Source organism: Odocoileus virginianus, chromosome 6, assembly GCF_023699985.2.
Source record: "Odocoileus virginianus isolate 20LAN1187 ecotype Illinois chromosome 6, Ovbor_1.2, whole genome shotgun sequence".
NCBI lineage: Eukaryota > Metazoa > Chordata > Mammalia > Artiodactyla > Cervidae > Odocoileus > Odocoileus virginianus.
The window spans coordinates 53,214,752-53,230,020 of NC_069679.1; the positions used below are offsets into that span (position 1 = coordinate 53,214,752).

Sequence of the window (15,269 nt, forward strand, 5' to 3'; positions counted from 1 at the left end):
CAGTTGTGTCCAACTCTGTGCGACCCCATAGACGGGGTAGCAGCGGTTCTGAAAAGCAGGAGAGTCTTCCCAGTAAAGCTCTCTCTCATTAGAGAGAATCATGACTCTCCCCAGTGGCCTTTGTGAGCCAGCCCTTTAGTTCCATTGTTAGAAAAACTTTCTCCAGGTTTCTACCATATGATTAATGCCCATCATGGAGTCCCTATGCTGCACAAGCTGTCCTTATTTATACCTTCTTCTAATGATTTCAGTAGGAATTTGAGGACAAAGGCGCTCTGGTTCATTCAGCAGTTGAATTCATGCTCAGGTTCTAATGAGAAAAACAAAAGAAAACTGGAGGAGTTGGGGGAGGAGTTCCCAGCAAGGATGGGCTGCCTAAAGTTCTTCATGCAGGACTTGCATTGACATGCAACTTAGTCCACCCAAGATATTCTTCCATACCTCCCTCCCAGTAACCTGTGCAGTTCACACCCACCCATTTATCTTGCCATTCCCACCTCCCAGGAAGTCAGAACAGTCACTTTTGATAGGACAACCAGAAGAAACAACAGACTTAGTAGCTAGGAAGAAAAGCGAAAAGGAGAAATGATCAAGAAGGAGGCAAGGTTGACGACATTCAGTGATGTGTAAAATCAGGTTCTGTGGCAAATAAGATGGCAATAAACAGGTGACTGGTTCTGTTTGAAAAAGCCATTTACAGAAGAGTGACTATATGAAAACTGAATTGCAGGGGACTGAGTAAGTGTGAGCATATATGGACTACTTTAAAAAATAATAATAATTGTCTCTGAAGAAAAGAAAAACCAGATACTATTTAGTAAGCACTTTTTACCAGGTACTGCAAGAATCTGTCAATCACCCACCCCCGAAAACCACAAGGCTGTTATGCTCATAACTGAGGAAAACAGCCTTCTGCCAGAGTTAGCATTTAAAACCCACCTCTTTCCATTACCCCATGTGACTTCTAATTAGACACATAAGACCAGAATACCAGAGGGAGGGACCATTCCAGAATTCCAAAGTTATAATGGCAAGGAGAGTAGAGGAAAAGGAGCAGGTAACCATGCCAGTGAATGTCGAACAAGCTTTCACATGAAGAGGACAGACGAACTGATTCGAAGGTAAAGGGGAAGGCGCTTGCCAAGGGGAGATGTTGCAGGGAGTCAGAAGAAAAGGCTGGGGTACTTCAAGAGGAAGAAAAGTATCCTTGAGGGAGCCTAGCATTTTGAAAGAACAGTATGATTTACTGTTGCTGAGAAGCAGGGGGCATGTGGATGGATGGTGGGAAGAAAGCTTGTAAAGAAAACAGAAGCCAGGTCATTTAGACTTTGTCTTATAGAGAGGAGAGACCCACTGAAGAACTTAAGCAAGGTAATAACATAAGCAGGCTTCCCCTTTGGCACAGTGGTAAAGAATCCACCTAGAATGCAGGAGAGGCAGGAGATACAGGTTCGATCCTCTGGGTCAGGAAGATCCCTTGGATCTGGAAATGGCAACCCACGTCAGTATTCTTGCCTGGGAAATCCCATGGACACAAGAGCCTGGAGGGTTCCATTCCATGGGCTCGTTAAGTGTCAGACACGACTGAGCATACACAGCAGAATAACAGAAGCAGATATGCATTTTCTAGATAGAAGCAAAAAGGCAAATTGGTTGTCTGAGAAGGCCTTACAAATGGCTGAGAAAAGAAGAGAAGTGAAAGTCAAAGGAAAAAAGGAAAGATAAACCCATTTGAATGCAGAGTTCCAAAGAAGAACAGGAGAGATAAGAAAGCCTTCCTTAGTGATCAATGCAAAGAAATAGAGGAAAACAACAGAATGGGAATGACCAGAGATCTCTTCAAGAAAATTAAGAGATATCAGGGATATCTTTCATGCAAAGATGGGCACAATAAAGGACAGAAATGGTATGGACCTAACAGAAGCAGAAGATACTAAGAAGAGGGGGCAAGAATACACATAAGAACTATACAAAAAAGATCTTCATGACTCAGATCACAATGGTGTGATCACTCACCTAGAGCCAGACATGCTGGAATGCGAAGTCAAGTGGACCTTAGGAAGCATCACTACTGAACAAAGCTAGTGGAGGTGATGGAATTCCAGCTGAGCTATTTCAAATCCTAAAAGATGATGTTGTGCAAGTGATGCACTCTATATGCCAGCAAATTTGGGAAACTCAGCAGTGGCCACAGGACTGGAAAAGGTCAGTTTTCATTCCAATCCCAAAGAAAGGCAATGCCAAAGAATGTTCAAACTACCAAACAACTGCACTCATCTCACATGCTAGCAAAGTAATGCTCAAAATTCTCCAAGCAAGGCTTCAGCAGGATGTGAACCGAGAACTTCCAGTTGTTCAGGCTGGATTTAGAAAAGCCAGAAGAACCAGAGATCAAATTGCCAACATCCTTTGGATCATCAAAAAAGCAAGAGAGTTACAGAAAAACATCTACTTCTGCTTTATTGACTACACCAAAGCCTTAGACTGTGTGGATCACAACAAACTATGGAATATTTTTAAAGAGATGGGAATACCAGGCCACCTGACCTGCCTCCTGAGAAATCTGTATGCAGGTCAAGGAGACATGGAACACACAGACTGGTTCCAAATTGGGAAAGGAGTATGTCAAGGCTGTCTAGTGTCACCCTGCTTTTTTAATTTATATGCAGAGTACATCATATGAAATGCCAGCCTGGATGAAGCACAAGCTGGAATCAAGATTGCCAGAAGAAATATCAATAACCTCAGAGATGCAGATGACACCGCCCTTATGGCAGAAAGTGAGGAGGAACTGAGGAGCCTCTTGATGAAAGTGAAAGAGGAGAATGAAAAAGCTGGCTTAAAACTGAACATTCAGAAAACTAAGATCATAGCATCTGGTTCCATCACCTCATGGCAAATAGATGGGGAAACAATGACCACAGTGACAGACTTTATTTTAGGGGGCTCCAAAATCACTGCAGATGGTGACTTCAGCCATGAAATTAAAAGACGCTTGCTCCTTGGAAGAAAAGCTATGACCAACCTAGACAGTATTAAAAAGCAGAGATGTTACTCTGCCGACAAAGGTCCATCTAGTCAAAGCTATGGTTTTTCCAGTAGTCATGTATGAATGTGAGATAAATTTAGTCCAACTTTAAAAAAAGTTGAGCCCTGAAGAACTGATGCTTTTGAACTGTGGTGTTGGAGAGGACTCTCCAAAGTCTCTTGGACTGCAAGGAGATCCAACCAGTCCATCCTAAATGAAATCAGTCCTGAATATTCATTGGAAGGACTGATGCTGAAGCTGAAACTCCAATACTTTGGCCACCTGATGCGAAGTACGGACTCATTGGAAAAGACCCTGATGCTGGGGAAAGATTGAAGGCAAGAGGAGAAGGGGACGACAGAGGATGAGATGGTTGGAAAGCATCACTGACTTGATGGACATGAGTTTGAGCCAGCTCTGTGGGTTGGTGATAGATAGGGAAGCCCGGCGTGCTGCAGTCCACGGGGTCGCAGAGAGTTGGACACAACTGAATGATTGAACTGAACTGAGACAGATCACTCTGGAGGCAGTGGGATGGGTGACAGGCTGGGGCCGGTAAGGAAGTAACTGAGGGTGCAGGGGAGGTGCGTGCACAGGAGGTGAACGCACAGTTGTTTGAGAAAGAGGATCAACGTCAAGTGGAGGAAAACTGGGATGACAAATGAGGTTCCTGTGGTGAGTGACTCAGTCAGGATGCTAACATGCACCCAAAGAGACGAGACAAGAGGAGGAACAGACCTGAGGAGGAAATGTGAGTTTATCTATCTTTGTATGCCTAAAGCCCAGCCCAGGGCCTGACTTAGTAGAAAAGTATCACACCTATGCTGAGAGGAATTTCATTTTAATGTTAAATATGAAGTATTTACACCACACCTAGATGAAGATGTTTGGTAAGTGGTTAAATATATAGGTCAGAAGCTTAGAACAAAGATGCAGACATCAGATGTGGCTTTATGAATCTAGACATTAAGTGTAGGAATGAAAAGACAAAAACAGGCTCTGGAAAACAACAGACAAGAAGAAACATCCAGAGAGGCAGGAGAATGAGGAGGGTATAGTGCCATTAAAATCAGTAAGTGGGGACTTCCTTGGTGGTCCAGTGGTTAAGAATTTGCCCTGCAGTGCTGGGAATGACAGTTCCATCCCCCAGACATCAGATGTGGCTTTATGAATCTAGACATTAAGTGTAGGAATGAAAAGACAAAAACAGGCTCTGGAAAACAACAGACAAGAAGAAACATCCAGAGAGGCAGGAGAATGAGGAGGGTATAGTGCTGTTAAAATCAGTAAGTGAGGACTTCCTTGGTGGTCCAGTGGTTAAGAATTTGCCCTGCAGTACTGGGAATGACAGTTCCATCCCCGGTTGGAGAACTAAGATTCCCCATGCCATGAAGCAAGCAAGCCTGCACGCCACAACTACTGAGCTCATGAATACTGCAATGAAAGATCCTGTCTGCCATAACTAAGATCCAACACAGCTAAATAAATAAATATATTTTTTAAAAATCAATAAATGAGTTTCCAGAAAGAAAGGATCAAAAGGGTCATGCTGCAGAGATGACCAGGGAAAGTGTATATACATTGGACTTGGTAAGTAGGTTTTCACTGCTCACTTAAATAAGAGAATTTCAGCTGAGCAGTGATGGTGAAAACTAGATTGCACTGGGCTGCACTGAATGGGGAGGTGAGAAAATGGAAACAGCAAGGAAATCCCATGTTCCCAAGAAACTTGGCCATGAAGGAAAATGATACCACAAGTTTGAGGTAAGGTTGATTTTTTGTTTTGTTTGTTTTATTATAAGAGGAAAGAAGGCGGCAGGGAGAGGGAAGCTGACGGCACGTGGGTGCTCGCGGGGCCCCTGCGCTCTTCCCTCCCCACCGCCAAAAAAAAAAAAAAAAAAGAGGAAAGAGGAAAGAAATTTGAGTACACTTATAGACTGGGGGAGGATCTAATGGAGAAGGAGTAATTGAAGAAGTAGGAAACAGAGGGCCCTTAGAAGGGGATAGAGAAGGATGGATAAGGAGATTAAGAAGATGGATAAGGGGCTTCCCTGGTGGTCCAGTGGTTTAGAATCCCCCTTCCACTGCAGGGTACTTGGGTTCCATCCCTGCTGAGAGAACTAAAAAGCTACTGAGCCCACACACTCTAGAGTTCATTCTCTGCAACAAGAAAAGCCCGTGCACCACAGTGAGAAGCCCCTGCCCACATGCTGCAACGAAGAGCCTAAGCAGCCAAAATAAAAAAAGAAGAAAGGTAAAGAGGTTAGCTTCAGACTCAGGGAGAGTTTTCTGATAAAGGAGGGAAAAAGATAAGGATTCATGCAGGTGCAGGTATATTTAAGTTGGAACATATAGGAAGATAACAATGTTTAAACAAAAATAATAATATTATAGTATGCAGGACTGATACTGAAGCTGAAGCTCCAATACTTTGGCCACTGGATACAAAGAGCCAACTCATTGGAAAAAGACCCTGATGCTGGGAAAGATAGAAGGTAGGAGGAGAAGAGGACGACAGAGGATGAGATGGTTGGATGGCATTACCGATTCAATGGACATGAGCTTGAGCAAGCTCCAGGAGATGGTGAAGGACAGGGAAAGGACAGGGAAGCCTGGCATGCTGCAGTCCATGGGATTGCAAAGAGTTGGACACAACTGAGTGACCGAACAAAATGTAATTTCTAATGTGTGGAAGTAAAATGTATAAACATAAACAATGGTAATATAATGTCTGGAAAGGGACAAATAGTAAACTATTATAAAGTTCTTATACTATATATGATGAGGTATAATATCACTTGAAGGTAGACTTGATAAGTTGAAAATATATACCACAAACTCCAAACCAACCACTAATAAAGCTAAACAAAGAGTTATACCTAATAAGCCAACAAAGGAGATAAAATGGAATCATTGAAAAATATTCAGGGAGTTCCCTGATGATCCAGAGTTAGGACTCCATGCTTTCACTGGTGAGTGTCCAGGTTCAATTCCTGGTCGATTATAGAAGGTTTACTGTCAACTCATAAAAATGTGATATATAAAATAAGTGGAAAAACAAAAATACAAAGTAGTAATGTCCACACTGATGTATATCAACTGATACATATCCATTTGAATATAGAAGTGAAATTCTGGAGAAAAGAAATTTAAAAAATTAAGCTTGCTTTCTCTATGAAGTCACTGAATTAATTCTTAAAAATAAAGAGAAGAAAGAAAACATATATCCATATATTCCCTTTAGAAACTATCCAATATCCTCTTCTAAGCTTCTCAATGTGTGGCTTTTGTGTTTTGTTTTTTTGAATAAATACAGACTCTTTTCCACACCAGGGAATACGGCTTCCATCTGACCTATTTTACCCCAACAACCTCCATGGACTTTACTTCTGCGACTACGACCATGACCAAATTCAAAGACTGTTCCCACTCCTTCCTTGACTATTGTTACACAGAACATTGTAGATTAATTGTAACTTCATCCTTAACACTTTTTTCTCTTTTGACTTCAGAGACTTTATTTTTTTAATTTTCTTATCTCTCTTGGTGATTCCTTCTCTGGTCTTTTTAAATTTCTGATTTCTCTTTCTCCTTATCCCCAAATCTGAGTATTTCAGAAGAGCTATTTTAAAGAAATTCTATGGGGGAATTCCCTGGAGGTCCAGTGGTTAGGACTCAGCACTTTCCCTGCTGAGGTCCTGGGTTCAATCCCTGGTCATGGAACTAAGATCCTCCAAGCTGTGTGGTGCAGTCAAAAATAAATAAATAATAAAAAATTATAAGCCTCAATCTTCTAATTGAAAAAGGGGATGAAAATTAGTATCCACCTGTTGTGAAAATTAAATGAATTAATTACATAAAGTATTCTGTACAATAGTAAACAGTCAACAATTGTTGGTTGTTGTTATTCTCATTGTTGCTATTTTTGTTGCCAGTCCAGCTGATACTACTGAACTCATTACTTATGGCCCAGGTATATATAACAATTAATTACATAAAAATAGATATGTGCACATGGTAATGGCAGATGGCTATGAATCTTATTTCCACAATAAGATCACAAGTTCTTGAGAACAGGGCAAGCCTGACCTCTTCTAAATCCACTGACCACACTAGCCAACCCTAGGCCCCAACTGAATCAATGCTAGAACACCTGTACCTCAGTAGTGTAGGAGGTTCCAATCCACCCCTGAGGCTGTGTCCTCGCTCTTCAGTCCTCTTGCTTCCCTCAGGATTTATCCCTTCTTCCTGTAAGCAGAGGTAGAATTGAGGTCAGTCATAAGGCCCTGCCAGGGGTGAAAGGGATTGCGAGCAGTCAAATACCCTACATGAGGCCATGCGCTAGTCCACAGAGACGTGCAGAAACTAAACTGGTGAGTTACCGTGAGTTTCAGCCCTGGGCTCTCTATGCCAGTCTCCACAGTGGACAAAGCAAAGGCCTCTTTTCCATTTGTTTTCTCCATCTCCTGTTCTCCTGAAAGACAAATTCAGAGCCAAGACTGGAAGATTAGCTGTTCTATAATATGAGACTAGATAGAACTTTTAAGGCCAGTTATCTACGGGAAAAACAAAACTAAAAATATGTAGAGTTTAGCTGACTTCTTTAAGGACTGAAAATCAAGAAGATTGGAAGCATAATTCTAAAATAGTGAACAATGAAATATAGACTTCTACTTTCTATTGTCAATAGCTAAGGAAGGGGAAATAACATAGAAGAGAAATGAAGGGCAGGGGAATTGACATGAATCAGTGGCTCACAAAGGGCTCCAGGACCTGGACTAAAAAGGACCCTCTTCAGTTCCCTTGAGGAAGAGCGAGAGGGCAACTACTCCTGTTAGCCTCCAGGAGGCCCAACTGAGCTGTACTAAGAAGAAAACAAGGAGGCAGAGGGCTGGGAGGACCACAGCCCACAACACATTACTGAGAAAACCAAGATGAACAGACTTTCAAGTTCCTGACCATAAAGCAGCATGACAATCATTTCTGGAGTATCTAAGCGAGTTCCTCATGAGAGAAAAGAAACATACACATGGAATAATCAGGATGAGTGTTAATTATCCCCAATAAAGAACATTTCAAAACAAAATGAGAGAATAAAGAAAAAAAACAGGACTTCCCTGGTGGTCCCCTGGTTGAGAAACTGCCAGCTAATGCACGGGATGCAGGTTTGATCCCTGATCCGGGAAGATTCTACTTGTTGCGGAGCAGCTAAGCTCGTGCGCCACAAGAACTGAGCCCTCGCTCTAGAGCCTGAGAGCCAAAACTACTGAAGCCCTTGCGCCCAGAGCCTGTGCTCCACCACAAGAGAAGCCACTGCAGCAAGAAGCCCATGCACTGCAATGAAGAGTAACCCCTGCTGGCCACAACTAGAGAAAGCCTGTTCAGAGCAGTGAAGATCTAGTGCAGTCAAAAAAAAAAAAAGTACAGGCTCATTTACTGGAATCATCTATTTAAGAAAAAGAAACAAAACAAGCACTCGAGCCTCTATAAGCAACCTTTATCTAAACATTCAGTCATAATACAGGCTCATCTGAGACCTTTTTTTACTTTGTAGAAATTTTCCTTCCCTATGGAATTGTGTTTTGTTTTTGTTTTACTGTGATCCTTTCAACCATTTAAATATAATTTCATTAAACATCATAAACAGACAAATTTGTTTTATAAATCAGGGCCTTCCTGCATAGATATAGACCTACTTGAACTTGGTCTCAGTAGGCTCAATTAAAAAAGCTGGCAAATCAGGTTCCTGCCCTCCCCCAAGATGATTACTTACTCCAGTTTGTAGACTTCTTCTGGCGCCTCAGCAGGGACAGAAAGAACACAGTTCCATGCCACCCTGACTGAAGGGATGGGCTGGGAATGAGGGAGGGTGATTTCCTGATTGGCTCATTTTGCCCCTGGGCCCTCCTTTGCTGTGCTTGCCCTTGCCTGTACAGGAGGAGTGCAAATCTCAAGTTAAATATTTATATGTTTTAAAGACTGTTTTGCAGGGTCAGGTCTAAGAGGCACTTCAGTAAAAGCACTGCCCAGTACTGAACTAGGCACAGGGGAGAAAAATAAGTGGAAGAAAAGTAAGAGAAAGATCTCTGCACTCAGAAAATGGATCATCATTTGGTACTGGGAAGACAGTTCCTAGAAAACAACAGAACACAGGACTGCACAAGATTTGATTCCAAATGACTGCAAGGAAGTCTTTAGCTAATCCATTTAACAAATATTTATTAAGTACTCATGATTACCCTGGTGTGGCTCTGGGTGCTGAGCACACAAAGATGAATGGAATATTGTCTCTACTGTGAAGGAATTACAAATCAGTGAGGAAAAACATGTGTCAAAAAAGGCTTTACACAGCTGGTTCCATTGGTCCTGAGCCAGGAAAGTCTTGAAAGGTAAGCAGAGAATCACTGACAGAAAACAGGAAAGATAAGACTACAAGAGGGAGAAACACACAAAAAAGGCACAGATGTGAAGCCTTCCTGACATACTAACAAGGCTGTAAAAATATAGCTAAAGAATAAGGGGATATTTTTTGAGAAACTAATGAAGGAGGGACAAAATAAAGTAAGAAATTAGTTAAGGAATGAAAGGAGAAAACACAAAAGAGATCGTGATGGCTTATCAAGAGATGTCTGGAGATGCAATCAAGTCCAGGATGAACGTTTGGGCTTACCTGGAGCCAAGTGGGGAGGCAGGAGGAGGGACTGGAAGGATGCCTGTTGGGGACAGGAAGACCAGTCAGGAGACAAAAGTTGGTCCAGGTCAGACATGGAGAGGCTCTAACCAAAGCAGTGGATGCAGAGGAAGAAACAAACCTATAGGGAGTAATGACTGGTGGGGCATGGAGGGAGTAAATGAAAGGGAGGAAGTAATTCTCCAAAGTGATCTATTTCTTCCTACTCCTACCCACCAGTAATACTGAGCTATATGTTGTTCCCTCTCAATATATGTTGATGTTTCCTTCTGCCTGTATTGTCATATGTTTGCGGATGCTGTTCCTTCTGCCTCTGACATGCTACCGCTAACTATTGCTGTTGTTGTTCTTCAGTTGCTAAGTCCTGTCTGACTCTTTGTGACTCAACGGACTACAGCAAGTCAGGCTCCTCTGTCCTCCACTCTCCTGCAGTTTGCTCACATTTATATCCATTGAGTCGGTGATGCTATCTAACCATCTCATCCTAAAGCCTTCCTTTCCTTTTGCTTTTAATCTTTCCCAGCATCCAGGTCTTTTCCAGTGAGTCAGTTCTTTGCATCAGGTGGCCAAAGTACTGGCGCTTCAGCTTCATCATCAGTCCTTCCAATCAATAGTCAGAGTTGATCTCCTTTAGGATGGACTGGTTGGATCACCTTGCAGTCCAAGTGACTCTCAAAAATCTTCTGCAACACCACAATTCAAAAGCATCAATTCTTCGGTGCTCTACCTTCTTTATGATCCAACTCTCACATCCATACATGACTAAGTGGAAAAACGAAATCTTTGACTTATATGGACCTTTGTTGCCAAAGTAATGCCTTGCTTTTTAATACTGTCTAGGTTTGTCATAGCTTTCCTTCCAAGGAGCAAGCGTCTTTTCATTTCATGGCTGCAGTCACTGTCCATAGTGATTTTGGAGCCCAAAAAATAAAATCTCACTGCTTCCACCTTTTCCCCTGCTATTTGCCATGAAGTGATGGAACTGGATGCCATGATCTTAGTTTTTTTTCAATGCTAAGTTTTGAGCCGGTTTTTATTTACCTAGCAAATCCCTGTACCACCACGTTTCTGTTGCAAGGCCACTCTTCTCAATGAAGTTTTCCAAATTCTCTCCAGTTCAGACTTCAGATACCTTTCCCCACACTCCTGCTGCAACATGCTTCTGTAGAGGTCTACAGGGCATTTAGTGCTCTACATGTCTATTTGTTTCCCACTAGACTATGATCTCAACAAGCACAGGCTCTTTATCTTATTTGCCACTGTAACCCTGGTAACGGTGCCTTCCCTGGGGGCCGAGAGGGTGGGTGGGAAGCTCCAATATTTTGGCCACCAGATGCAAAGAACAGACTCATTGGAAAAGGCCCTGATGCTGGGAAAGACTGAAGGCAGGAGGAGAAGGGGATGACAGAGGATGAGATGGTTGGATGGCATCACTGACTCGATGGACATGAGTTTGAGCAAGTTCTGGGAGTTGGTGATGGACAGGGAAGCCTGGCGTGCTGCAGTCCATGGGGCCATAGTCAGACACAACTGAGCAACTGAACTGAACTGATCCCCAGACTCAAGATCTGCCACAATATTGTTGTTGTTGTTTAGTCACCAAGTTGTGTCCAACTCTTTTGCAACCCCATGGATTATACCCTGACAGGCTCCCCATATAGTGGATTACCACTTCTTTCTCCATGAGATCTTCCCAATTCAGGGACTGCACACACATCTCCTGCATTAGCAGGCAGATTCTTTACCACTGAGCCACGAAGGAAGCCCACCACAATATTAGGCAATCAACAAATATTTGTGGGGCTTCCCTGGTGGTCCAGTGGTTAAGAATTCACTTTGCAATGCAGGGGACACCAGTTCAATCCCTCATCCAGGAAGATCCCACATGCTGAGAAGCAACTAAGCCCCCTTGTGCCACAACTACTAAGCGCACGCACCTTGAGCCTGTGCTCCACAACAAGAGAAGCCACCACAATGAGTCCACGCACTGCAACTCGTGAGCAGCCCCTGTCTTGCTGCAACTAGAGAAAAGCCCACATGCAGCAATGAAGACCCATCACAGCCAAAAAGTAAAATAAATACATGAATCTTTAATAAATAAATATTTGTAAAATAAGTGAAACAAACAGATTTCTGACATTGGGTGTGAGGATGATGATAACAAACACCAAAACAGGAAGATATATCTCTATTTCCCCAGCTCCATGCATTTGTGTACACACACATACACACACACATAAAAGGCCTGGCAGAGGCCTATGTGTGTTATATTCTGTAACCTAGAGCAACTCATTTTGCCTCTCTGGACCCCTTCTGTTATTCCTGCCTTGCCTAATTGCCCAATGCTGTTTCACAAAATTATTAGGAAAATTTGATATACTAATGGAAAGATAATCTGAAAAAGAGTAGGAAAACTTAGAGTTGCCAGCTATTATTGTAAGTCCCTATAGAAACTCAGGAAAATTAAAGATATTGTCAAGGTCGCATCTGACCACAATCTTAATATGATTATGAAATCTCTCAAACTCATTCTTAGTCAGTTCAGCCATTCAGTACTGTCCAACTCTTTGTGACCCCATGGACTGCAGCAGGTCATGCCTCCCCATCCACCACCAACAGCTGAAGCTTGCTCAAACTCATGTCCATCAAGTCGGTGATGCCATCCAAGCATCTCATCCTCTGTCATCCCCTTCACCTCCCACCTTCAATCTTTCCCATCATCAGGTTCTTTTCTAATGAGTCCATTCTTCGCATCTGGTGGCCAAAGTATGGGAGCTTCAGCTTCACCATCAGGCCTTCCAATGAATATTCAGGGTTGATTTCCTTTAGGATTGACTGATTTCATCTCCTTGCAGTCCAAGGGACACTCAAAAGTCTTCTCTAACACCACACGTCAAAAGTATCAATTCTTTGGTGCTTAGCTTTCTTTACAGTCCAGCTCTCACATCCATACATAACTACTGGAAAAACCATAGCTTTGACTAGATGAATCTTTGTCTGCAGAGTAATGTCTCTGCTTTTTAATATGCTGTCTAGGTTGGTCATAGCTTTTCTTCCAAGGAGCAAGTGTCTTTTAATTTGGCTACATGGCTACAGTCACCATCTGCAGTAATTTTGGAGCCCCCCCAAAATAAAGTCTGCCACTGTGTTCATTGTTTCTCCATCTATTTACCATGAAGTGATGGGACTAGATGCCATGATCTTAGTTTTCTGAATTTCAGTTTTAAGCCAGCTTTTTCACTCTCCTCTTTCGCTTTCATCAAGAGGTTCCTCAGTTTCTCCTCGCTTTCTGCCATAAGGGTGGTGTCATCTGCATCTCTGAGGTTATTGATATTTCTTCTGGCAATCTTGATTCCAGCTTGTGCTTCATCCAGGCTGGCATTTCGTATAATGTATTCTGCATGTAAGTTAAAAAAGCAGGGTGACAATATACAGCCTTGATGTACTCCTTTCCCAATTTGGAACCAATCTGTTGCTCCATGTCTGGTTCTAACTGTTTCTTCCTGACCTGCATACAGATTTCTCAGGAGGCAGGTCAGGAGGTCTGGTATTCCCATTTGTTTAAGAATATTACATTGTTTGTTGTGATCCACACAGTCAAAGGCTTTGGTGTAGTCAATAAAGTAGAAATAGATGTTTTTCTGGAACTCTCGTGCTTTTTCGATGATCCAAAGGATGTTGGCAATTTGATCTCTGGTTCCTCTGCATTTTCTAAATCCAGCTTGAACATTTGGAAGTTCTCGGTTCACGTATTGTTGAAGCCTTGCTTGGAGAATTTTGAGCATTATTTTGCTAGCATGTGAGATGAGTGCAACTGTGCAGAAGTGTGAACATTCTTTGGCACTGCCTTTCTTTGGGATTGGAATGAAAACTGACCTTTCCAGTCCTCTGACCACTGCTTTTTCCAAATTTGCTGGCATATTGAGTGCATCACTTTTACAGCATCATCTTTAAGATTTGAAATAGCTCAGCTGGAATTCCATCACCTCCACTAGCTTTGTTTGTAGTGATGCTTCCTAAGGCCCACTTGACTTCGCATTTCAGGACATAGGGCTCTAGGTGGGTGATCACACCATTGTCGTTATCTGGGTCATGAAGATCTTTTTTGTATAGCTCTTCTATGTATTCTTGCCCCCTCTTCTTAATATCTTCTGCTTCTGTTAGGTCCATACCATTTCTGTCCTTTATTGTGCCCATCTTTGCATGAAATGTTCCCTTGATATCTCTTAATTTTCTTGAAGAGATCTCTAGTCTTTCACATTCTATTGTTTTCCTCTATTTCTTTGCAGTGATCACTGAGGAAGGCTTTCTTATACCTCCTTGCTATTCTTTGGAACTCTGCATTCAGATGGGTATGTCCTTCCTTTTCTCCTTTGCCTTTAGCTTCTCTTCTTTTCTCAGCTATTCATAAGGCCTCCTCAGACAACCATTTTGCCTTTTTGCATTTCTTTTTCTTGGGTCTTGAGCACTGCCTCCTGTACAATGTTACAAACCCCCATCCACAGTTCTTCAGGCACTCTGTCTAGAAATCTAATCCCTTGAATCTGTTTGCCACTTCCCTTGTATAATTGTAAGGGATTTGATTTAGGATTGATCAAACTCATCCTAGTTCACACTTTATCTCTGTTTTCATTTTTACTTTAGATAACTGCCAGTTCTGGAGTCAAGCCCAGGCATAGTTATAGGCACAGATCCTAGCCTTGAGTCCAGGTAAGATGATGCCAGTGATCACATCTGTCTTCTCTTGCCCTCCCTCTTCCCTCTTTCTTTTTTTGCTAAAAGGTATAAAGAATAATCCATATTCATCTTCTAAATGCAGGCTATAGCATTCATCTCACTTTTCCAGCAGATACAAATTTCCTTTAAATGCAGGTACAATTAATAACTGGAGAAGATTTCAAAGTGGCAACCCACTCCAGTATTCTCTCCCTGAAAATCCCATGGACAGAGAAGTTTGGTGGGCTACAGTCCATGGGGTTGCAAAGAGTCCACCATGACTGAGCACAACTGATAACACCCAACTGCCAAGAGGAAGAGAATTAATCCAGCTGGTACTTCCTCTCAATACCCCAAGGGCTCACAGACTTGGGCTTCATTGTTTAAACGTTTTCTTCTTGTCTTATCACTTAAGAGTTTGATAAGCTGTCTCAAAGTGCAGATGAGGAAGAAAGAAATGATTTACCCAGAGTCAACAGCTAGTTAGTGAGTAAGTGAAACCAATATCCTGAGTTCTTCACTTCTGTTTCTGTATCATTTGTGGGCTGTAGGGTGAAAGATAAGATATGTTTGTTTCTGCAGTTTTTTCAAAAGATTCTCCTTTACTTTCACAGCTCATCCTCATAACATTCCTATAAGCAAGTCAATTACTAATCCTGTTTTAGGTACAAAGAAAATTATATTCAAAGAAGATAAGCAGGGTTTCTGTGGTGGCTCAGTGGTCAAGGATTCACCTGCCAATGCAGGAGACATGGGTCCAATCCCTAGTCCAGGAGGATCCCACATGCCACAGAGCAACTAAGCCTGTGCACCGCAACCATTAAGCCTGTGCTC

At 42.3% G+C, this 15,269-nt stretch overlaps 1 protein-coding gene across 2 annotated transcripts in view; it reads right to left on the minus strand.

Moving 5' to 3' along the window:
- SLC28A2 (solute carrier family 28 member 2) overlaps positions 1–15,269 on the minus strand; it is a 56,265-nt gene that overhangs the window by 22,452 nt on the left and 18,544 nt on the right. Inside the window, exons 1-3 of one of the 2 annotated variants that reach the window (XM_020912851.2) lie at positions 8,802–9,149; positions 7,411–7,502; positions 7,188–7,276 (exon numbers count right to left, since the gene is read on the minus strand). In XM_020912851.2, the coding sequence (XP_020768510.1) occupies positions 7,188–7,276; positions 7,411–7,491 (170 nt within the window). In that variant the 5' untranslated portion in view covers positions 7,492–7,502; positions 8,802–9,149. Of the gene's footprint in view, positions 1–7,187; positions 7,277–7,410; positions 7,503–8,801; positions 9,150–15,269 lie in introns of those variants that run through there. The other variant, XM_020912852.2, reaches the window with a different exon arrangement.